Source organism: Lepidochelys olivacea (assembly GCF_965140295.1).
Source record: "Lepidochelys olivacea isolate rLepOli2 genome assembly, chromosome: 10".
NCBI classification, from domain to species: Eukaryota; Metazoa; Chordata; order Testudines; family Cheloniidae; genus Lepidochelys; species Lepidochelys olivacea.
Genome location: NC_140420.1, coordinates 35,723,299 through 35,747,125, shown reverse-complemented (window position 1 = coordinate 35,747,125; position 23,827 = coordinate 35,723,299). Strand labels below are relative to the sequence as shown.

Here is a 23,827-nt window from a genome sequence, read left to right as displayed (position 1 = left end):
AGTGGACGTGTTATTCCTTGACTTTAGCAAAGCTTTTGACACGGTCTCCCATAGTATTCTTGTCAGCAAGTTAAAGAAGTATGGGCTGGATGGATGCACTACAAGGTGGGTAGAAAGTTGGCTAGATTGTCGGGTTCAACGGGTAGTGATCAATGGCTCCATGTTTAGTTGGCAGCCAGTATCTAGCGGAGTGCCCCAAGGGTCAGTCCTGGAGCCGGTTTTGTTCAATATCTTCATTAATGATCTGGAGGATGGTGTGGATTGCACCCTCAGCAAGTTTGCGGATGACACTAAACTGGGAGGAGTGGTAGATACGCTGGAGGATAGGGATAGGATACAGAGGGACCTAGACAAATTGGAGGATTGGGCCAAAAGAAATCTGATGAGGTTCAACAAGGACAAGTGCAGAGTCCTGCACTTAGGACGGAAGAATCCCATGCACTGCTACAGACTAGGGACCGAATGGCTAGGCAGCAGTTCTGCAGAGACGGACCTAGGGGTGACAGTGGACGAGAAGCTGGATATGAGTCAACAGTGTGCCCTTGTTGCCAAGAAGGCCAATGGCATTTTGGGGTGTATAAGTAGGGGCATTGCCAGCAGATCGAGGGATGTGATCGTTCCCCTCTATTTGACATTGGTGAGGCCTCATCTGGAGTACTGTGTCCAGTTTTGGGCCCCACACTACAAGAAGGATGTGGAGAAATTGGAGAGAGTCCAGCGAAGGGCAACAAAAATGATTAGGGGACTGGAACACATGAGTTATGGGGAGAGGCTGAGGGAACTGGGATTGTTTAGTCTACGGAAGAGAAGAATGAGGGGGGATTTGATAGCTGCTTTTAACTACCTGAAAGGTGGATCCACAGAGGATGGATCTAGACTATTCTCAGTGATAGCAGATGACAGGACAAGGAGTAATGGTCTCAAGTTGCAGTAGGGGAGGTTTAGGTTGGATATTAGGAAAAACTTTTTCACTGGGAGGATGGTGAAACACTGGAATGCGTTACCTAGGGAGGTGGTGGAATCCCCTTCCTTAGAAGTTTTTAAGGTCAGGCTTGACAAAGCCCTGGCTGGGATGATTTAGTTGGAATTGGTCCTGCTCTGGGCAGGGGGTTGGACTAGATGGCCTCCAGAGGTCCCTTCGAACTCTGTTAGTCTATGATTCTAACCACTTGGGCTTGCCAGAGAGATGCCAGGCTCAATGGCTCAGAACCAGCTCATTCCCCCCACATGCTATGCAGAGTGCCAGAGGAGCACGGGCACAGAGGGCAGAGTAAGGCTGCGGGGTATTAAAGGGCCTGGCAAGCACTCACCTCCTGGCAGAAGCTCACAATGTTTTCCCACAGGGCCTTGGCCTCCCCCTCGTCTGTCTGGCGCCGCTTTTCCGCATCCATGCTCTCCCGCCTCTTGAGCGGCTTGGCACCTTTGCGCTGTGTCATGTACAGCTGCGGGGTGTGGCAGGCTGCACAGTGCTTCGCCTTGAGTTCGTTGAGCAGTGTACAAGCAGGGCAAGACCACTGGCTCGGGCTGTCCTGGACCAAGGGCGGCTGGGAAGGGAAGAGGCGGGCCATTTTCCGGGCCGACGGGGCCTTGCTCCCACAGGAGGTGCAGCCCCCTTTGTCGGAGCCACAGTCAGAGCACTTGGGGGCCGGCTCGCCCTGCGCTCCATGCTCCTGGAAGCCGTGCAGTTTGGAGCAACCACAGGCTTTGCACTTCTGCGCCAGGGTGGGGTTCTTTAGGGTGCACTTGGAACAGGCCCAGGTGGTGAAGTCGGGGCTGGAAGGGCTGCAGGGGATGAAGCGAACCGAGTCCCCCGCCAGGTCGATAGTGTCACTGCCTTTCAGAGCACTGCAGGTCTCACATTTGCTCGACCCAGCTGAGTTGAGCAGGGCACAGGTGTTGCACTGCCAGTGGGACGGGCTGACCTCCATCTCCTCCTCCAGCACGCTCAGCCGCTTGTTGGACAGCAGCTCCTGGAAGCGGGCAGCAGGGGGCGCCCTGGCCTGGCCCTGCGGAGACCCCTTCTGCCCAGATGTGGGCTGAGAGGCGTCAGGCACCTGTGGCTGCAGCTGGGGTGGCACCTCCCTGCGGCTCCTGGGCACAGGGTTGTTCTGGAGGCCAGGGGAAAAGGGGCTGAAGGCTGGCATCTTCTGAACGTCCTGGTCCGTGATCACCGGGCTCTGGATGGCAACAGGGTCACTGTCCAGGGTTTCTATGGCAACACCGGGCTGTGCGGGAGCTGAGGCCACATGGAACCCAGCTGGGGCAATGACTTCGGGAACTACCAGTGCCTCCGGGGGGATCTTGGGTAGCGAGAGCTTGCGTGGTCCCCCACAGGCGGAGCAGGAGTTGGCCATGGGGGTGTTGTGCAGAGTGCAGCGCTGGCAGGCCCAGCCATCCTCCAGCTCCGCCTCGTCAGGGCTCTTCCCCCCAGACTCTTCGCTGTTGCTCTCCACCTTGTGTGCCTCCTCGGTGGCGATCCCCTTGGGCTCCACCAGGACAGCGGGCTTGGGCAGGATGCCATTGATGATGGGCAGTGGGGAGCCGCCAGGCCCAGGCTCTGGCGTGAAGCCGCACACCTCACAGGCCTCCTTGCCCAGGAAGTTCCTGAAGGTGCAGCGGGCACACGGCCATTTCTGCTCCTCCACGCTGAGCCGCAGGATGTGGTTGAGGTCTGGCTTCTGGCGGGGGGCCTCACAGATGGAGCACTGGCGCTGGCCCACTGGGTTCAGGAATGTGCAGCGGGTACAGGACCACTCCCGCACAGCAGCCATAGAACCAGGAGAGTGGGTGTGACTGCAAGAGAGCAGGAGAAGAGATCGTTACCAACCCACAGCGCAGGGAGGGGAGCAAAGGAACACACCAGAGCCTAGAACTCTGTGCAAAGGAGCCTCGAACCAGCTACCATCTGATGGGCTCTTGGTAGGGGATGGACTAGGAGGCTCTCTCTGCACTAGCCAGGAAGAAAGTGTGCATACCTCTGTACCAAACACCCACAGCTCCTGCTAGAAAGGTGCTCACATGCTTACGTAGACAGGACCTTGCTTACAGTATGGGAATGTACAGGAACCCAACGTACTAGGGACTGGTTTCTCTGGCACTGACAACCCGTTTCTCCAAGCGCACAGCACCAACCTGGCTTCCTACCAAACAAATTGAGGAGCAGCAGAAAGGCAGCAATCCAATGCTGTGCAATGCCTGTGGTCCCTCCCTGGACAGAGGAACACCTTTGCCCGCCAAGGAAATGCCAGGCTCTCAGTGGATGCATCAAAGACCTGGAAGTGATCCCTTCCCTCTTGCTTATCACTCCGAGATTTCACGTGTCAGCAGAACCTTCATGGGGAATTCTCTGAATAATCACATGGCACCAGGCAACACAACACAGATTCAATTGCACTCCGGACTCTACCCCACAGGAGCAGTGCTTTGGCCTAGAACTGTAGAGAAATGCATGGAGCACAGGCTGACAAGTATGTTAATACCATACCTCCAAGCGGCTTTTCTAAAGCAACTTTCTCCAGCTTACACTTGATTAGTTTAAACCGCACCTGTGTCCATTCACCTTAGGTGAATATCTGGATTACTTACAGACAGACACAGTGATCAGTAACAGAAGACCCTGTTGTAAGACAGATATGCAAGGGGAAGAAAAAGACACTCTGGTTAAAAAATCAAGTTTTTAAAAGAAACAAATGTTCTTACCCGGGTAATTCATAACAATGTAGCTTATTAAAACTTGAACACATTTTAAAAATCTAATCTATATCTCACCCTGCATGGTGAGTATTTGCTTTGTTCCCACTACTCAACTGTGGCACTAGCCAGTTTCACTTTTGGTCTCAGACTCTTTCTAGTAGCACAGGAGAAACTTGCTACAAGGTTTGCAATGTAACACCGCAAGGGAAGCTTTAAATCCTAACCAGGCAAAAAACAAACCCAAACCACTTTTCATTGGAAAAGGAAATGAAGTGATGGACACACTACTAGTGATCTTAGATTTTGTCAGATCTTTTAGTACAGAAACATTTGGTAAAACGTTGAGCCTATGCAAAGCTGGCTGTTCCCTCAATGCTGGGGAAGCCTTTATTCGGAGCTGTACGCTTGGAGATTAATCCCTCTGCCTTACCATCGCACTAGTAGTGTTTTCTGCCTGCAAAAAACACCATCTCCCCTAGCAGGGATGCAGGGTCAGATGTATACCCACCAGAGTAGCAACGTACCAACAAGCGCCAGAAAACGCAGGGTCCGTGCCAACACTCCAGCCACGGCACCCTTCACCCCAGAGCCTGAGCGAAGGTCAGCACATCAGGCTGAAATGGGAACTTCCTGCCTCTTTCCTCATTTATGGGAGGGATTTGAAGGTTAGACAAATTATAAATCTAAATAGAAAAATTATAAAAAGACAGATAAAAATCCCAATCTGTGTCAAGGGGATGGGACCCCTGAAAGGGGAGCATGGCCCGTACACCTGACTGGTCAGCTGCCTCCTAAACGTGTATTAAGAGAAGGCACCTGGGGTAACTCAGGAAAGGGCAGGAGAGAGCTGCCTGAGAAAGACACAGGAGCAGCAGAGGAGAGCTGGGCCAGGGATCCACTGCAAAGACTGAAAGGTGAAGAACATTGTTGGTGAGGACTGGCCAGAGCTGGGGATGCCCTGGCAAATTTCAGGGGAGCTTGTGCAGAGGCCCCTAGGAGAACCCGCCTCTGTATGGGACGCTGAGCCTAATGTTGGAGGATGGACTTGCAGGCAAGGGACCCCTGGGGGAGTGGAATGCTGCAGGAAGCCCCCATGCGATAGGCTGGAGCAGAGAGCTGTGGGAAGCTGAGCCCTGGCCCAAGGGGTGGTCCTGCAGGGATGTCCCCTGAGCATGGGTAGGAGGCCCAAGCAGGAAGGAGGCCAGATGTGGGACTACGGAAAAAGAGTCGTGGGAAGGAAGTGATTCTGGGAGCAATCAGGTGGGTGATCCGGAGCAAAAGGCAGAAAGAGGAGAGGGACAGACCCATTAATGGAATGGTTTAATCACGAGGGTTTTACAGGTTATTGCATGTGTGCTACGCCTAGAGGCAGGCTTTTGAATTGGGCATTGAGAGAGACTCAGCTCCTTGTATGGCTGGACCATGTCATCTGTGTCGCCGGATTGGGGTCACCCTATGACACCCAAGCCCAGTGGGCCCTCAGCAAACAACCCTGATCCTGCCATCAGGTCCATCAAGGCAGACCCCTTCCCCCACACTGGGGATCAGTGCAGCACAAGGGTCCACCTGTGCAGGTCTGGCCTCATGATCAGGCTCACAAAGAGAAACCCAGCAGTTCTACAGCAAAGGAAGCTACATCTCAGGCCGCTAAATAGCACCTCCTTGCAGCACCTCTCCCTTGGAAAGAAGAGCTTTGCAGCGTGCTCTGAGGGCTGACAAGTTCCAGCTACTCTGGGCCACAGGGCAGGAGCAAGATCCAGACCTGAGGGGCTCTCACACTGGATGACAGGCGCCTCTGGCTCCCAGCTCCAGTGCTCCTACTGATCTCAGCTGCAGCAGAACAGCATGGGGAGTGAGGGCAGCCAGGCAGTCCCAGAGCTTTAGGAGTTAGTACAAACACCTTCAACTCAGCCCAGATATCTACAAGTAGCCAATGCAAGCCCATTGTGCCCCGGCACAGCGCCCTAATTCCCGAGCAGCCCAGATCCTTCTGCGACAGCTGCACTTTACAAACACAGCCCCAAGCTGAGCACTTTGCCACAACTGAGTCTTGAGGCAACAAACCCATGCAACAGGGTAGTGAGAGCCACACAGGAGGGGAAAAGACACAGCCTCCTGGCCACATGCAAATGAAAACAGCTGTCTTCACCAGCGCTGGAAGACAAGGCAACAACCACTTAACAGTGACACTCCCAAATGGAGAGCCCAGGTAACCAAGAGTGGGAAGCCCCCTCCCCACACACACCCCACCACCGCCAGAAGGGCTGCTGTGATCTTTGCCATCTCTTCTACTGGATTTTCCCAACCCCCCAAGAGAATACTTCTCAGAGACTCAAATTAATTCTGAGAGCCCGCGCAAAATCTCTTTCTGATTCACATCATGCTCTTTAATAGTTTGTACTTTACCATGTGTTTATTGGAGTTATTTCAGGAAACTTTCATAACAAGGTGAAATATAAAAATTGATTTTCCTTTCTTCTGCCTTGAGTCATACAGCTGTGAGCTACCACGAGATGATCAGCAGCCTCTCATGCAAGTCTCCAGCTTACTGGAGTCCACTCTAGCTATTTCTACCCACTATTTCCATCCATGTGCTCTACACATACAGATACACACCTGCAAACACACACACACACACGCACACTTACTTACTAGTCTCTGTACTGTAGCTGAAGCCAACTGACTCAATCAGGATGAGGGCTGCAGTGTAGGGGCTGTACAAACCCACGGGGAGACATGGTCCTTGCCCCTAAGATATGTGCGCACACGCCAACAGACAGACAGACAGACAGAGCGACTGACTGACCCTCATTTCATACTCTGATCTGCATGGGTGGGCCCCTTTGGAGCCCCCTGACTTCCTGTAACACACACAAGTATGTGAAAATTCAGTTGTTCCCCCAGTTCTGTGGCCACCTCCCTCTGCTTCCTGACCTCACAGACACTTCTCAACTCTGGGGGAAGCAAATGAGACAAACTGACTGTGCTCGCCTCCAGGCTGGGCATGGGAGGACAGGGAATTTGGTTTACAAAGATCAGTCACCACTCAGCAAACCACAGACCCAAAGCACGCAACACCAAGGAATCAGCTGGCTCCTTACTGCCCAGTGCAACACACAGGAGTCTCTTAGCACACGCAGCTGCCACCTGGGAACAACCGAGTGCAAAACCTGCTACAGCTCACCAGTGGAATGAGCTTCAGCAGTCTCAGTGCAGCGCCTCGTCCACATGACAGCTCAGCACGATCACATGGACTTGGGGTGCTAGTAGCAACCAGAGGCTACCACCACCTGACAGCTGTTAGCTTACATACATAAATGAAGCTGGCAGCTGCAGCCACACCGCCAACACACCACTGCAGTTGGTGCCACGTTCAGCACAGAAGCCATAGATGGACTGGGCTGCAGAGACTGAATTAGCCCGTCCCTGCTGTGGCACGTCACTGGAAAGGCCTGCGCTGCTGTATCCCCCCGCTTGGCTGAGGCTACAAGAGTCAGGGACCATCAAATATCAGGTATGAGGAGGGAGAAGAGGAATCCGCATGGATCTCTTGTCATACACTGGCCACAGACAGATTAGGCACCTCAACGCTCCCCATGCCCAAAATGGGGCAGCATCCCACGTCTGTCAGCATCTGCACAACAGGGCCCAGGCTGGCCCACAGCCAAGCTCTAAACCAAGATGCTAAACCACAAACATCCCCTTCTCACGAGCACGCTGCAGGCCCAGAGAAACTTTTACCTTTGCTCTTCACCTGGGTGAGTGTGGGGAGTGCCCCTCAAGTGCTGCAGGGTCATACTTTGATGGTAGACCTTCAAGGAAAGCCAGTGGGGTTCATGATCAGTAGGCCACCCTTTTCCCACACCAGCTCAGGACTGAATCCAGACCTGTGTGTGACAGGGGACATGGGTGGGATATAAATGCAGGGACCCTAACTAGGAACAGGAGCCTATGGAACTTCTTGGAAGAACAGGGCTAGAACCCCTGATGCCCTAAGTAAACTTCACTCTGGGTTACCCCAGGTTCTGCTTCTTGTGCCTGAAGTCCCCCCTGCAGTTTTGATTGAAGGCAGCATTCTTCCATTCCTGCCTTACAGCATTGTGTAATACTGCTGTGGGGTGTTAACCAGCCACCAAGTTCCACCCCAGAGCTGGCTGCATTTCAGTGGTGGACAGAATTAGCCTTTTCTATAAATTTGGCAAAGTGTTTGGCAATCCTTTGGCACTGCAATACATTATTATTACTGCCTCAAGGAGAACGACAGCCTGCTAGCCTCTGTGAACGTGGGCACCGGTGCAAGGAAAGATTTGAACAACAGATCCCACGTACTATGCAGACCTCCCATCTAAATCACAGGACTCAACAGGTCTGTCCTCTCAATTAAAAAAAATCTCCTTTATACTTACACTACAGCCAAGTCCACTCTCCTCTTCATCACAAGGGGCCTGGCTCAGAAAAGGGAACATGTATCTAAAGTCTCACTGATGGTGTATTCACCATGCCAGCAGCCCTCGCATCGGCCAGGTGGGAAATGCCCACTTGCTTACGATCCGAGCCAAGAAGGGAGGGGAATGGGCATCAGTAGCACCAGTAATACTGACTGAGCTGCTCAGAAGCGCAGTGCCCATTGCAAAAGTCAGTCCGGTTAAGTTGAGGAGGTGGGGATCAGATGAACGAATTCCTGCTCCACTAAATCACAGACAAACTGGGGGATGCTCTGGCCTAGCTGCTTCCAATGGGAGCTGAGGGCACCAGCACTTTGCAAGGAGAAGATCCTAATTACGAGCCTCTGCCCTGGGCCACCCTGTCTGTCTCTGATTCAGCCCGTACACACACTGACCCACTCTACCAGTCCTCATCAGCACTGACCCTGCTCTCCAAGTCACAGGGAAACCAGCCGCTGTTCCCATCCCTGACCCCAGCCTGACCCTCCTCTTCCCCTCTCAGCCTCCCCAATCAACCTGACCCCCTAGCCCAGGAGCTCCTTCACCCACCCCTCCCAGGAGCCTGCCCTTGAGGGAACCCCCCAAACCATCCCCTCCTAGGAATCCCTGCCTCCCACACCCCAGTCCCTGCTCCTTACCCCTGCTGCTGGCAAGCCTCAGGTCTATCCACCCCACCTCCCTGGCACTGAGAAGAGCCAGAGCCCCAGCTGCTGTGGTTTCAGCTCACCAAGGGTCCAGCATGCACAGCAGCACACGGCACTTACAAAATTGCTGCATGGCCACTGGCGTGGACATGCGTATGCACAGCTTGCAAGGAAGGGAGAGGGCGAGGAACTGGCACATTTCATTGGTTTTTCTACTGCCTTGCCAGTTGCCAGCCACGCTGGTTAAAAACCAGCCAGCTGGCAACCCTGCACTCCAGCCACTGCTCTGGTGAGCAGGTGCAGCCCACGTCCTGTGGCATGGTCGAGAGTGCACAAAAGGCCCCATGGGTCAACTGGGGAAGCGCTGAGCTACACGCAAAGGCCTGGCCTACACCACACAGTTGTACCACTTTACACCCGCAGAGCTTAAACAACACAACCCCCTCGGGCGAATGCACTTACACTGGTATGAAGGTGCTTGGGAGTCACATCCCCGAGCTGACTCAGTTATACCCGCACAACTTCCCGACTTGCATGGAGGACAGGTCCACCAATGGCTGTTAGCAACCCCATGCTCTGCGTGCACCTAGCCTCTGACTGCCAGAAGCTGGGACTGGATAACAGGGGATGGATCACTTGATAATCACCCGGGTCTGTTCATTCCCTTTGAAGTCTCTGGTATTAGCCACTGTCCGCAGACAGGATCCTGAGCTAGATGAACCATTGGTCTGACCCAGTCTGGCCACTCTTGGTGCATTCCACTGGATGGCGTGAATTCACCTCTCCGAGAGAGGATCACTAAGTCAACAGAAAAATTCTAGCTGCCCTTCGCTGGGGGTTCAGCCACCTACCTACTGCGCTCAGGGTGCCTGATTTTTAAGTGCAGAGCAGGCCTTAGAAAACAATCGCTGCAGTGCTTTACACCGCCTTGAGTTCCCAAGCTGCCAGGTGCAGGTGGTATGAGCTCGAGGTTCCACCAACCACGTCACAGTCCGGCTTGCAAGAAGGGGGTACATGAACCAATACAGTCTGGGAGCTGCTTTTTAGAGCAGTGGCTCCCAAATTGGGGTTCGCGAACCCCTGGGGGTTTGCAGGATGTTACAGGGGGTTCGCCAGAAAAATTTCACTCATGGCGGCCAGAGGACCCAGGGCATTGGAGGCAGCAGGTGGGACCCGGTTGCAGGGCAGACAGCCCGAGCCCCAGGGAGAGCAGGGCACTCCACACGGGGCTGGCAGCCCGAGCCCCGCCCCCCACCCTGTGAGCAGGGGAGCCGGCCACCCAAACCCCAGCACTCCACACGGGGCTGGCAGCCCGAGCCCCGCCCCCCACCCTGTGAGCAGGGGAGCCGGCCACCCAAACCCCAGCACTCCACACGGGGCTGGCAGCCCGAGCCCCGCCCCCCACCCCGTGAGCAGGGGAGCCGGCCACCCAAACCCCAGCACTCCACACGGGGCTGGCAGCCCGAGCCCCAGGGAGAGTGGGGCCAGGCAGTTGGGGCTGGCAGCTCAAGCCCCGGCGGTCAGCGGGACCTGCAGCCCGAGCTCAGTGGAGCTCAGTTGACCGGGGCGGTCAGCGGGGTCCAGCAGCCCGGCGGAGTGTGGAGGAAATTTAAATTTAAATCCCTGGAAATATTTAATTTGTAATGGGGGAGGAGGTTCACAAGATTTCACAAGTTAGTGAAAGGGGTTCGCAGGCTGTTAACGTTTGGGAACCACTGGTTTAGCGCTTTCCCACGGGCAGATTTCAAGCGATGCTGGGGAAGAGAGCAAAAGGGATACGAATCCCAGATCAGATGTGGGCCGGCAGAAAGTGTGGGGGGCATTCATAGCAGTAAAGAAAAAGGAACCATGAGACTGAACCTGCCTGAAAGGGCAGAGGCTCCTTGCGGAAGCTCCAGGACATGGGACTGAAGGGAAAACTGTGTGCCATTGCCTCCGGGAGGCTTCCCTTCCAATAACATTTCCAAGGGCACGGATGTGTCAGAAGACCGCTGCAGCTGGAATTTCCAGCCGAGCACCACCCCCTCCCCCATGCAAGAGGCAGTCCAGAGCATTTCCAGATGTACAGGGAGAGAGAATGGAGAGCCCATTACAGAGCTACAATTGTTCCTCTGCTGATCTGTCCCTTAACTAAACGGGACAAGATGACTCGGGCTAGATGGTGCAGAGGGGAAAGCACTAGTCAGTCCCCTTTGGAAAGCTGGGCTCCCGTCCTGATTGGCTCTCGGCTGTGACGAGTTTGGTGGCCTCTGTTAAGCTGGCAGTGAATATTTGCCCATCACCACCTTTGGCATGCTTGTGAGAGAGGCCCAAGGCTGGAATAAGCTAGGGGGCTGCTGGTGGGGCAGAGTTGGGGGAGTGGGGCAGGACTAGAATAGCAGCATCCGGATAGTACTGACAGCCGCTAGCAGGATTGGGGGGGGGGCAAAGGGGGAGGCTGGAACAGCAGTCCTCACCCCCCTGCAGCTGAGAAGTGAGGGGCATTGGCACATCAGCTGTGCCCAGCCCTTGCTACCCAACCCACCACGTTCATCTACTCGAAAAAGAGGAGGACAACAGGTCCGATGGGAGAGGGAAGTAGACTTACTCTCTTGAAGGGGCAGCATCCACCCCTGTACTAGCCATCCCTATTCTGTAGTAACATCCAGCAGGCAAGAGGCAGATGACAGGGCCCTTCCCTGGGGACTTACAGCACAGTGAGACTGGAGGCCTAACTAGAGCAGGGATCAAAAAGAGCAAGAAACAAGGTGAGGCAGGGGACTGCTTTGTTATACCGCTGCTTTGCAGGGAAATGAGCAAGCCAGGGGTTGGCACGCTGCCACCAGCTGTGCATTATGGAGCAGATGCATACTGGTTTCTCCCATGTGAAGGGTGCTAGCCATGCCCACCCCCCATCTAGAAGTGCCCCCTGCTGGCGGGTTAAAGGAGTTTTGGTACAGTGTGATGAGAGAGAGGAGATCCAAGCATCAGAGTGAAAACACACAATGGTCCCCATTATGTAGGTACTAGCCCAGAGTGACTGCATTGACAGGAACAGAGTTATTCACCGTCTACAGCAGCTCAAGGGTCACCAGAATCAGGCCCTCTCTCTACAGAAAATTCTTCCAAAAGATGTGAAGCCCTTAAACCTGTTGTCTCAGTTCTCTCTAGTGGAAAAATCAATTGTTCTGGTTAACAAGGTGCAAACTCGGAATTCTCTAATACACAATATATTCCAGCCAAATCCTCCTGCTTGACAACGCAAGAAAAGCACTAAGCTTCTTTACAGAAGCTATCTGACTTGATTTTCCTGTAGCAACAAATCATAGAAATATCAGGATTGGAAGGGACTTCAGGAGGTCATCTCATCCAACCCGCTGCTCAAAGCAGGATCAATCCCCAATTTTTGCCCCAGATCTATAAATGGCCCCCTCAAGGACTGAACTCACAACCCTGGGTTTAGCAGGCCAATACTCAAACCACTGAGCTATCCCTGCCCCTGACAGACAGACGGAGCACAGCAAAAGCAACCCTTCTGCATTCACTGATATTTCCAGTCTCAGACACTGCTCCACAACGGTAGCACGGACAGCTCTGAGGCACGTGGATCTCAATGTGGCCCCACAGCCATTTCACAAAAGCCCCACCCAGGAGGCCCAAGAGACAGTCTCTTCTCTTGAGAGATACCCCATGACTGTAAAAGCAGGAGATGCTGTCAATCAGGTAACAAGCCATACGCACCCAAGATTGGAAATAGGTGGCTCGAGGTCAGGACTGAAGTGCAGGCCAGACTTTGGCCATACCCTAGGCATCAAAACTAAGATTAACAAATTCTCGTCACTTATAATCTAATGCAGAGTTAACCCTCCTGTCTTCAGGATGAAATGCCAGGGGGTTTGCCCACTGCTAGCATGCCACAAAACATGGTTTGGCAAGTATTTTATACCCTTCTCACCGTGAACCCAACACCTGATGAGAAAAGAACTGTTGTCTAAATGAGACAGGTCCCAAGCAGGGACCCTCATCAAATCCTGGTAAATTACAGTACAGGCAGGAAGAGTCCGACCATTATCCCAACACTTCCAAGCCTGTTCCAGACAGCCAACCACCCCGCCCCTGCCAGAACTAGGCACTGACTGCCAGGGCTGCCCAACATGAAAAGAACCACCCAAATACAAGAAAGCTGTTCCTTTTTCCTTTCCACCCTCCGCACCCAACTCACCTCCTAACCTGCGCCCCCAGCTGTGCTGGGGACTTGCTGTGAAGCCAGTCACTGCTGCCTGAATACAGCTGTTCATACTAGAACCAGGCAGGGGGAGCCCATTTCCCGAGAGAAGCAGGTCTTCTAGGCCAGCCGCCGAGCAATGCCATCATGCTTTTCCAGGAAGGCCCATTGTGATGTCACAAGCGCTGCTTCATACACGGGTTACTCGCCCAGCTCCAGCTCGAGCCAGCTGCCCTTTGGCTTCACTGTACTCAAACTTGCCCACATCTCCGCTGACTTCAGAGATCAGCTCTGTTTTACCACCAGGGATGGCGGCACCAGTAAGTGGGCAAGATCCTACTAAGAGTATGTCTACACTACAAAATTAGGTCGAATTTATAGAAGTCGGTTTTGCAGAAAAGCGTTTTTATACAGTCGATTGTGTGTGCCCCCACACAAATGGTCCTACTGCATTTGTCTGCCATTTAGTCGGCAGAGCGCGTCCACAGTACCGAGGCAACCGTTGACTTCCGGAGCGTTGCACTGTGGGTAGCTATCCCACAGTTCCCGCAGTCTCTGCCGCCCATTTGAATTCTGTGTAGAAATCCCAAAGCCTGATGTGGCAAAAACATTGTCGCGGGTGGTTCTGGGTACATATCATCAGGCCCCCCCCTTCCCTCCCTCCCTCCCTCCATGAAACCCAGGGCAGACAATCGTTTCGTGCCTTTTTTCCTGGGTTACCCGAGCAGACGTCATACCACAGCAAGCATGGAGCCCACTCAGCTCACCGTCACTGTATGTCTCCTGGGTGTTGGCAGACGTGGTACTGCATTGCTACACGGCAGCCGCGCATTGCCTTTTGGCAGCAGACAGTGCAGTATGACTGGTAGCCATCGTTGACGTACTCCAGGGCGTTCTTTTAACCGACCTCGGTGAGGTTAGGGGTGTCTGGGCAAACATGGGAGTGACTCAGCCAGGTCATTTCCCTTTTAAGTTTCGTCTCATGGAGATTCAGTCCTGCCAGCAGTCCTACTGCACCGTCTTCTAATGAGCAGCCAGGAGACGACGATGGCCAGCAGTCATACTGCACCGTCTTCTGCCGAGCACCCAGGAGATGACGATGGCCAGCAGTCGTACTGCACCGTCTGCTGCCAGCAAGATGTATAAAGATAGATGAAGTGGATCAAAACAAGAAACAGACCAGATTTGTTTTGTATTCATTTTCTCCTCCCTCCCTCCGTGAAATCAACGGCCTGCTAAACCCAGGGTTTTGAGTTCTATCCTTGAGAGGGCCATTTTGTTTCTCCTTGATGCAAAGCCACCCCCTTTGTTAATTTTAATTCCCTGTAAGCCAACCCTGTAAGCCATGTTGTCAGTCGCCCCTCCCTCTGTCAGAGCAACAGTAGACAATCGTTTCGCGCCTTTTTTCAGCACAGACGTCATAGCACTGGGAACATGGAGCCCGCTCAGATCACCGCGGCAATTATGAGCATTATAAACACCACGCGCGTTATCCAGCAGCATATGCAGAACTATAACCTGCAAGAAAAGCGAAACCAGGCGAGGAGGAGGGGACTGCAGCGTGGTGACGAGAGTGATGAGGACATGGACATAGACTTCTCACAAAGTACGGTCCCCTGCAATGTGCACATCATGGTGTCAATTGGGCAGGTTCATGGTGTGGAACGCCGATTCTGGGCCTGGGAAACAAGCACAGAGTGGTAGGACCGCATAGCATTGCAGGTCTGGGACGATTCCCAGTGGCTGCAAAACTTTCGCATGCATAAGGGCACTTTCAAGGAACTTTGTGACTTGCTTTCCCCTGCCCTGAAGCGCAAGAATACCAAGATGAGAGCAGGCCTCACAGTTCACGAGCGAGTGGCAATAGTCCTCTGGAAGCTTGCAACGCCAGACAGCTACTGATCAGTCGGGAATCAATTTGGAGTGGGCAAATCTACTGCAGGGGCTGCTGTGATCCAAGTAGCCAATGCTAACACTGAGCTGCTGCTATCAAGGGTAGTGACTCTGGGAAATGTGCAGGTCATAGTGGATGGTTTGGTGCAATGGGATTCCCTAACTGTGGTGGGGCGATAGACGGAACCCATATCCTTATCTTGGCACCGGAGCACCAAGGCAGCGAGTACATAAACCGAAAGGGGTAATTTTCAATGGTGCTGCAAGCACTGGTGGATCACAAGGGACATTTCACCAACATCAACGTGGGATGGCCGGGAAAGGTACATGACGCTCGCATCTTCAGGAGCTTCTGGTCTGTTTCAAAAGCTGCAGCAAAGGACTTACTTTCCAGACCAGAAAATTACTGTTGGGGATGTTGAAATGCCAATAGTTATCCTTGGGGACCCAGCCTACCCCTTAATGCCCTGGCTCATGAAGCCGTACACAGGCACCCTGGACAGTAGTCAGGAGCTGTTCGACTACAGGCTGAGCAAGTGCAGCATGGTGGTAGAATGTGCATTTGGGCGTTTAAAAGCACGCTGGAGCAGTTTATTGACTCGGTTAGACCTCAGCGAAACCAATATTCCCATTGTTATTACTGCTTGCTGTGCGCTCCACAATATCTGTGAGAGTAAGGGGGAAGACGTTTATGGCGGGGTGGGAGGTTGAGGCAAATTGCCTTGCCGCTGATTACGCTCAGCCAGACACCAGGGCGGTTAGAAGAGTACAGGAGGGCGTGGTGTGCATCAGAGAAGCTTTGAAAACTAGTTTCAGGAATGGCCAGGCTACAGTGTGAAAGTTTGGTTTGTTTCTCCTTGATGGAAACCCCTCCGGTTTCACTCTACTTTCCTGTAAGCTAAGCACCCTCCCCTCCCGCTTCAATCACCGCTTGCAGAGGCAATAAAGTCATTGTTGCTTCACATTCATGCTTTCTTTATTTATTCATCACACAAATAGGGGGATAACTGCCAAGGTAGCCCAGGTGGGGTGGTGGAGGAGGGAAGGACAAGGCCACACAGTACTTTAAAACTTCTTGAATGCCAGCCTTCTGTTGCTTGGGTAATCCCCTGGGGTGGAGTGACTGGGTGGTCAGAGGCCCCTCCACCGCAGTCCTGGACGTCTGGGTGAGGAGGTTATGGAATTTGGGGAGGAGGGGGGTTGGCTACACAGGGGCTGTAGCAGCAGTCTGTTCTCCTGCAGCTCAACCATACGCTGGAGCATATGAGTTTGATCCTCCAGCAGCCTGAGCATTGACTCCTGCCTTCTTTCAGCAAGCTGACGCCACCTACCATCTTCAGCCCACCACCTCTCCTCGCGGTCATATTGTGTTTTCCTGAACTCTGAGATTGTCTGCCTCCACGTATTTTGCTGTGCTCTGTCAGTGTGGGAGGACAGCATGAGGTCAAAGAACATTTCATCGCAAGTGCGTTTTTTTTGCCTAATCTTCGCTAGCCTCTGGGAAGGAGAAACATATCCAGCTGGTGGAGGAAAAAAAAAGGGAGAGTGGTAGTTAAAAAGACACATTTTATAGAACAATGGGTACACTCTTTCACGTTAAACCTTGCTGTTAACATTACATAGCATATGTGCTTTCATTACAAGGTCGCATTTTGCCTCTTATTGAGGGTATGCCGGTTTGGTGTGAGAGATCACACACGCAGGACCAGGCAGCAGAATTCAGCTTGCAGGCAACCATGGTAAGCCACAGTCTTTTGGCTTCTTTAACTTTCAAAACATGTGGGAATGGCTTCAAACGGCAGCACCCTTATTTCCCATACGAAGTAGCCATTGGGTTGCCCATTAAAAATGGGTTGGCAATTTAAAAGGAGGGGCTGCAGTTTCCAGGTTCACGTGCAGCAGAAACCCAACTAATCCTGCCCCCCACATACACACACAACCCCAATTCTCTGGGATAATGGCTTCACCCCCTCCCCCCACCGCGTGGCTAACAGCGGGGAAGATTTCTGTGCAGCCACAGGCAAACAGGCCAGCAGGAATGGGCACCTCTGAATGTCCCCTTACTAAAACCACCCTGTTTCAACCAGGTGACCATGAATGATATCACTCTCCTGAGGGTAACACAGAGAGAGATAAAGAACGGATGTTGTTTGAATGCCAGCAAACACCAGGACCACACGCTGCAATGCTTTGCTCTGCAATGATTCCCGACTACGTGCTGCTGGCCTGGCATGGTAAAGTGTCCTACTATGGAGGACGGAATAAGGCTGCCCTCCCCAGAAACCTTTTGCAAAGGCTTTGGGAGTACATCCAGCAAAGCTTTATGGAGATGTCCCTGGAGGATTTCCGCTCCATCCCCAGACACGTTAACAGACTTTTCCAGTAGCTGTACTGGCCGTGAATGCCAGGGCAAATTAATAATTAAACATGCTTGCTTTTAAATGATGTATAATATTTACAAAGGTACACTCACCAGAGGTCCCTTCTCCACCTTCAGGGTCCAGGAGCCCGCCTTGGGTGGGTTTGGGGGGTACTGGCTCCAGGTCCAGGGTGAGAAACAGATCCTGGCTGTTGTGGAAACTGGTTTCTCCACTTCCTTGCTGTGAGCTATCATCTTCCTCGTCCCCAAAACCCACTTCTGTGTTGCCTGCCACTCCTTGGACAGAGTCAAAGCACAGGGTTGGGATAGTGGTGGCTGCACCCCCTAGAATGGCATGCAGCTTATCATAGAAGTGGCATGTCTGGGGCTCTGAATCGGAGCAGCCATTTGCCTCTCTGGTTTTTTGGTAGGCTTGCCTGAGCTCTGTAATTTTAACGCGGCACTGCTGCGGGTCCCTGTTGTAGCCTCTGTCCTTCATGCCACTGGAGATTTTTTCAAACGTTTTGGCATTTCGTCTTTTCAAACGGAGTTCTGCCAGCACGGATTCATCTCCCCATACAGCAATCAGATCCCGTACCTCCCATTCGGTCCATGCTGGAGCTCTTTGGCGATTCTGGGACTGCATGGTCTCCTGTGATGATGAGCTCTGCATGGTGACCTGTGCAGGTGAGCTCGCCTCGTTGGCCAAACAGGAAATGAAATTCAAAAGCTTGCGGGCCTTTTCCTGTATACCTGGCCAGTGCATCTGAGTTGAGAGTACTGTCCAGAGCGGTCACAACTGAGCACTCTGGGATAGCTCCCGGAGGCCAATACCGTCGAATTGCGTCCACAGTACTCCAAATTTGACTCGGCAAGGCCGATTTCAACGCTAATCCCCTCGTCACGGGTGGAGTAAAGAAATCGATTTTAAGAGCCCTTTAAGTCGAAAAAAAGGGCTTCGTTGTGTGGACGGGTGCAGGGTTAAATCGAGATAATGCTGCTAAATTCGACCTAAAGTCATAGTGTAGACAGGCCTGAGTCTCTCTCAACCTCAGCATCATCCCCAGAGCCATCCTCATCCCCTGGAAAGCACTCCAGGGCCTGAAGCTCTTAGAGTTGACTCCTGAGCCACCGGCCAAGTCAAGTAGTGCTCCACCTTCCTCTAAAGCAGTAGTGTACTTCTGCAAAGGAATTTTATAGAGCGTAAATCCCCAAGGACTTTTAGAAACATACAGACTTATTCGTAAGGGAAAGGGCACTAAAGCCAATGACGGGAGATCACAAGGCCAGGGTTCAGCTCCCAGCTCTGCTACTAACTCCCCTGTGTGACCCTGGGCAAGTCACTCTGCTTGCATGTTCCTCGGTTTCCCCATGCAAAACAGGGATAGTAATTTACCTGTCCCTCAAGTGGAGAGAGACTCAGGCCCATTGAGGTACAGATTCTGTCTACACCAGGTGAAAAGCTATTGGGGCTGGAATGCCTTGACCTCACAGCTCACATTGCCTGTTATCCCAGGGGTTTTTAAGGCACTGTTTGTAACACTTTGGCTGCCAGGTTTAACTCCACTGTCTACAACAGCTGCTCCCCGGCCCATCCAGGAAGCCAACAAACCTTGCAGATCCAATAGTCTGGCTAATTCTACTCCACCCTACAGCACAGAACCTTGCATTTGGAAGTTACCCATCAGTCTGAACCCGCCCTGCTCTAGCCACTGGGCTGGGTACACTGGAGCAGGTGCTGCAGGAATCGAGCATGCATTGGTACAACTGCCATGCTGCTGAAAGGTTGAGCAAGAAAAACACCTGCTTCATGAAACCGCAGTCTCACTGTGTGAGGCCACACCAACCGCAAGCTTGGATGGGGCTGCGGTTTGAACCACTGCAAACCTAGGCTACTCCTTCGTTCCCTCGGTCCAGTAGAAAGGGGGGAGGGGTACAAAATCCATCCTCTTGATGAAATAAAAAAGTTTCTTTTCCTGAAATATTAACTGAGTGCTCCAGGGCTTTATTTTAAATGTTTACCTTCTCCAACTCCTGCCTGATCTTTGGAGTTAGCCTAGGCCAAACCAGCCACCAGCTCCCAGGAAAGCAGCTCAGAAGGGGAAGAAATTTACCAGGGGTCAGGTCATTAGTCCTTCATGCCAAACTCTCATCCAGCCGGCCCCCGTCCTTCCAGAAGTTTCACTCCCCTGAATGCAGCAGAGACAGAGTTATGGGCCATTTACTGAAGCAGTGCGAATGCATATGTCCTGAAAATGGCACTTTCCACTGGTAATAACTTGTGAATGAGTTGAAGCATGAGGACTGTATTTGCAGAGTTTAATAAGGACATGGGAGTAGGAGGGTTATTCATCAAAATATAAAAGTGTAAGAAATCCAATTCTGCGGCTACAGAATGGGCAAAGGTGTACGATTGGAGGGCAAACTATAAGAGGGGGCAGCGGTATTAAAAGGACCATTAATGCATTCATGTCACACACACCCAACAGCCTACAACAGACGCAAACTGCCTAACTCCAGATCGTGTATCAATCCCTCCCCAGCTTCAGTTTAGCAGCCTTTCTGCCCTAGTAAGGTTAGCTCTACTAGCTCTGCCGTAGCATACATATCAGTAAACATACTGTGGAATCCCACAAAATATACCAGACTGGAGGATACTGAGGATGGTGACTTTTAAGCAAAGATTTCTGGTCAAAATATAAGAACCCAATCAATGAGAACCCTGTAATAAAAACAGACTCAGAACACTGGGAGTTTATTTTGTAGGAGACTTTGGCACTAGCAAAATAATGCACAGAACCCATGGTAAACTGCGGTGTTTTGGGCACCAATTTACATCAGTTGCTGTATTCCATAAAGCATTTCTTACACGTCCTACACTTTTCACTCACCATTCTTCTGATCAAACAGGAAAGCTGGGGGCTTTGGAAAGCACTCTGCTGAAATATGGAACGAAAACACTTTTCTAAGCACTTACAGCACAATCCAGCTACTGTGGCTTAGCTGGATCAGGCCCTTAGGGCAAAGTTTCTAAATCTGCCTCTACTGGGTGCCTGCAGCTTTGAAAGCAATGGAATCTAGGGCGGGATGCTCATACTAAGGCCCCATTACACTGCTCTGGCAGGGCATGGAAATGGCTGTTCAAGACCCTCACCTACACAGGGGGCCTCCTGGCTAGGGCAAAGGCTCTACAGAAACCCTGGTGCCAGCTCCCAGCATAGAGGATGGACCACAGGACTGTGGCTCGAGTGCATTGCACAGGGGTATTCTCCACTCCCCACTGCTCAAGAAGGCCATGGAAAGAAGAACATGAGAAACCCTGAGGTTGGCCTAACACACACCGGGGCTGGTAGAGCCCCATGCACAGACTCAGAATACAGGAGCAATCAAGGTAACTTCTCCCCATCCCTGCCCCAAACACAGGAATACCCTAATGAGAATCAAGTTATAGATGTCTAGCACCTGGATTGGTGACAGCAGATGTTTAAAGATGACTTATTTGCATCCACAGAACTGCAGGTGACATTCTAGAGACTAGCAGGCGAGTCCTCAGCTGTGACCAAGCACTTGCCCTAGCACAAATCAGAGCAGCCCAAGGGTTGCTCTAAGTTGCACTGCAACTTAGCAGGGGTGAGCAGCCCCTCACCTCACCCCAAGGACCCATTCTGCCAGGCAGTGACACGCAGAGGATAGCAGAGTTTCAACCACACTGCCTTTTCCTAGCTATGGCCTCTGCACCAGGGCCAGAATAAGGGGCCAACTTAGGAAATCCCTTACTAGCCAGTTAAGCTCTGCACTGCAGGTAGAGGGAGGACAGCAGGATCTAGTAGAGGTTATAGTGCATCTGAAAATACAGCCCCTGGAGTTCTAAGCCTGGCACCAAGTTTTAAGTGTCCAGAAAGGGGGTCTCCTCTCCGACCTCCCTGTAGCCTGAAGCTCTAGAGTACTGCACAGCCTCTGATGTTCCTACCCAATAGCTAACACAGAGGAGATCCAGGATTTTATTATTTCTCCCATAAAATCACCAAAGCGGGATCTCAATTTTTAAGGTCTGCCTGATGAGAAAAACTAAGATGTGCATCGTTAGCCTTTAATTGGTCTTAATATCTCAGGACACTGAAGCAATTACCTTTTGGGAGGAAACCGGTTTAGCTAGCAGTGAGCTGTGCAGTTACAGACATGTCGAGACACTGTAATCTTCAAAGGCTCACTCACAAGTGAAAAGGTTACCCAGATCTCCATCTGGGGCAACTGGCACAATCCCAAGGGGTATGAAAGGAATGAAGACAGCCCAGAAATTATTTCAAGGAGGTGTGCAAAGTCAGCAGTCCATCCTCAGCTAACAGTTGGTCTTGTCACGGATTATATAAAATCTTGGCTGAAAATCCTATGGTGAAGAATTCTCTTCTTAACACAAAGGGAAAGTCATTTCACCCACTCCTTGCACGATCCTGGATGTAACATGATAAAAAGCATGGCCGATGGGAAAGATATCCAGTGGGGAGAGTTTAAGACCTTGGTTCAATTCCCTGCTCTGCCACAGACTTGCTGCGTGACCTTGCGCAAATCACTTAGTCTCACTCTGCCTGGTTCCCCATCTGTACAACAGGGACAAGAGTCCTGCCCAACCACACAGGCAGGTGGAGGAGAGAGACGTTAAAGATTGCAAGGTGCATAGATACTGCTGTAATAGGGGCGGTACCAGTACCGAGAGAGAGAGTGTCTGATTTGGGAATCTGGATTCTATGTTTTTCTTTTAATAGAGAGGGATTTCAAACATTCTTCACTGGAACCACTGACAGATGCAATAAGCTTCATATGAAATGGAAAGGGGGGGGAGGGAAGGGCGCACTCAGAAATCTCTCCCATGATTAAAGCATCTGTATCAAGATCCCAGATCATAACAGCTTTGGGAAGATTTGCAGTCAGGCTCTGGATCCTTGGGCTTTTCTAGTTATAATATTTTAAAAAAATGCATGGAGACCAATTATATCCAACTGATAGAATGAATAAACCAAACCTCACTCGCTGGGTCTGAGAGAGACATTTCTGCAGTCAGAGCTACAGCCTAACAGCTTTTCAGTGCGGCCAAGTTACCATTGCTATGTAAGTTCAGTCATTTTTGGACTCCATATACGTGACTTCTCAAGCTCAATGCTGCATTAGCACAAGGCTTCTTGCATTTAATTTCCCTAAAGTTTTGAGGGGAGGGAGGGAGAGGGGAATAAGGAGAAAGCACTATTAAGGCCTGTTTACATCAAAAAATTGCACCAATTTAACTCATTTGGGGCTAAAAACTGATGGGGTCAAATTGTGCATAGCGGGGGCTGCATTTTCATAAATGGGTTCAACAGCACCTTATCTATAGAGTTAGCTTCAGTGAGGAACTAACCGTAGAGCCATTTATGAGTGTGCACACCAGCAGATTGCACTGACCAGCACCAACTTCTACCTAGTGCTTTTCATCAGTAGATCTCCAAGCACCTACAAAGTGGGGCAGTACTATCATCTCCATTTTTCAGACGGGGAAACTTAGGCTCAGGAAGGTGAAGTGATTTGCCCATGGTCACCCAGCAGAGCCAGGATTAGAACCTCATTGAACTACACCAGTTTCTGCACCAATTTAGTTGAATAAGTGCAACTTTGGGGAGTATACAAGGCCTAAATCTCTCTAAAGATTCGCTGGCTCTGCAAAAGCACCTAAGATGTAGACCCTTAAACACATGCATCCCTGAGGATAGTTCTTTAAAAGGCACCTGGAAAAAAAATCCTATAGAAAACCTAGTGCGTGTGAATTCAGGAGCTGACTACTTTAAAATGACAAGAACCAATGCACCAAAACTTGAACAATTTCCACTGTCGTGATCCTGCAAGGTTCCAAGCATCCTTAAATCCAACTGGAGACAATGGAATTAAAGGGCACTTGGCACCTGAGAGATCAGGCCCACAATGCAGGCTACAGAACCAGTCGGATATTTCTAGCTTCAACTTTTGTTCCATTTGTGATGGAAGAGCAAAAATTCCAGTCAGAACACAAGGGGGAAAGTTGTTTTGTTTATTAAGAAAGTTTTGGGAAAGTTGGTTCAGCTGGTTATGTTTACATTTTAAAGAAATAACATTCAAATATTTGGCCTGAGAAGAGGCATAGAAATTTTCAGCTCAAAAGGAATTCGTCTGACAAATTTATGAGCAACTGAAAATGGGGAGGATTACGAGGGAGGGCAGAACTCCCTTGCTAGATCCTGTGGTGACTGGTGCCGCAGAAATATCATTAGATAAAACAGGTAAGACAGCTCCCAGGGTTGAAAACGAAGATCTGAGCCCAAACTATGAGAGCCAACGGCAGCACGTGTGTTAGAATAAAAAAGAACATGTGCTGATTCAGCGTTACAGCTGAGGTTTGAAAACATGAGGGGCCAGATTCTCAGCCAGCTGTAAAACAGGATTTCACTGGATTTCAAAGGACCTGGGCTGTCTTTCACCAGCTGAGAAGCTGGTCGATAAAGTCAAGAGATGCAAAGCCATTTTACTACAGCAACTGTAACTTGGCCTCGGGCCCTTATGGGTTACCCTACTGGGTAGCACTAGA

The 23,827-nt window shown here is 51.4% G+C and overlaps 2 protein-coding genes across 4 annotated transcripts in view; both read right to left on the bottom strand.

Moving 5' to 3' along the window:
- Nucleotides 1-23,827, bottom strand: part of CAPN15 (calpain 15) — a 95,735-nt gene that overhangs the window by 21,808 nt on the left and 50,100 nt on the right. For all 3 annotated transcript variants that reach the window (XM_084641431.1, XM_084641433.1, XM_084641432.1), the window contains exon 2: nt 1,311-2,793. In XM_084641431.1, the coding sequence (XP_084497557.1) occupies nt 1,311-2,771 (1,461 nt within the window). In that variant the 5' untranslated portion in view covers nt 2,772-2,793. The remainder of the gene's footprint in view (nt 1-1,310; nt 2,794-23,827) is intronic.
- On the bottom strand, nt 15,860-19,334 carry LOC311527441 (zinc finger and SCAN domain-containing protein 29-like). The gene is made up of 3 exons (XM_084641434.1): nt 19,261-19,334; nt 17,353-18,419; nt 15,860-16,399 (listed from the first exon to the last, which is right to left on the bottom strand). Exons 2-3 carry the CDS (start codon nt 18,002-18,004, stop codon nt 16,011-16,013), a joined length of 1,041 nt encoding a protein of 346 aa, XP_084497560.1. The 5' UTR covers nt 18,005-18,419; nt 19,261-19,334; the 3' UTR covers nt 15,860-16,010.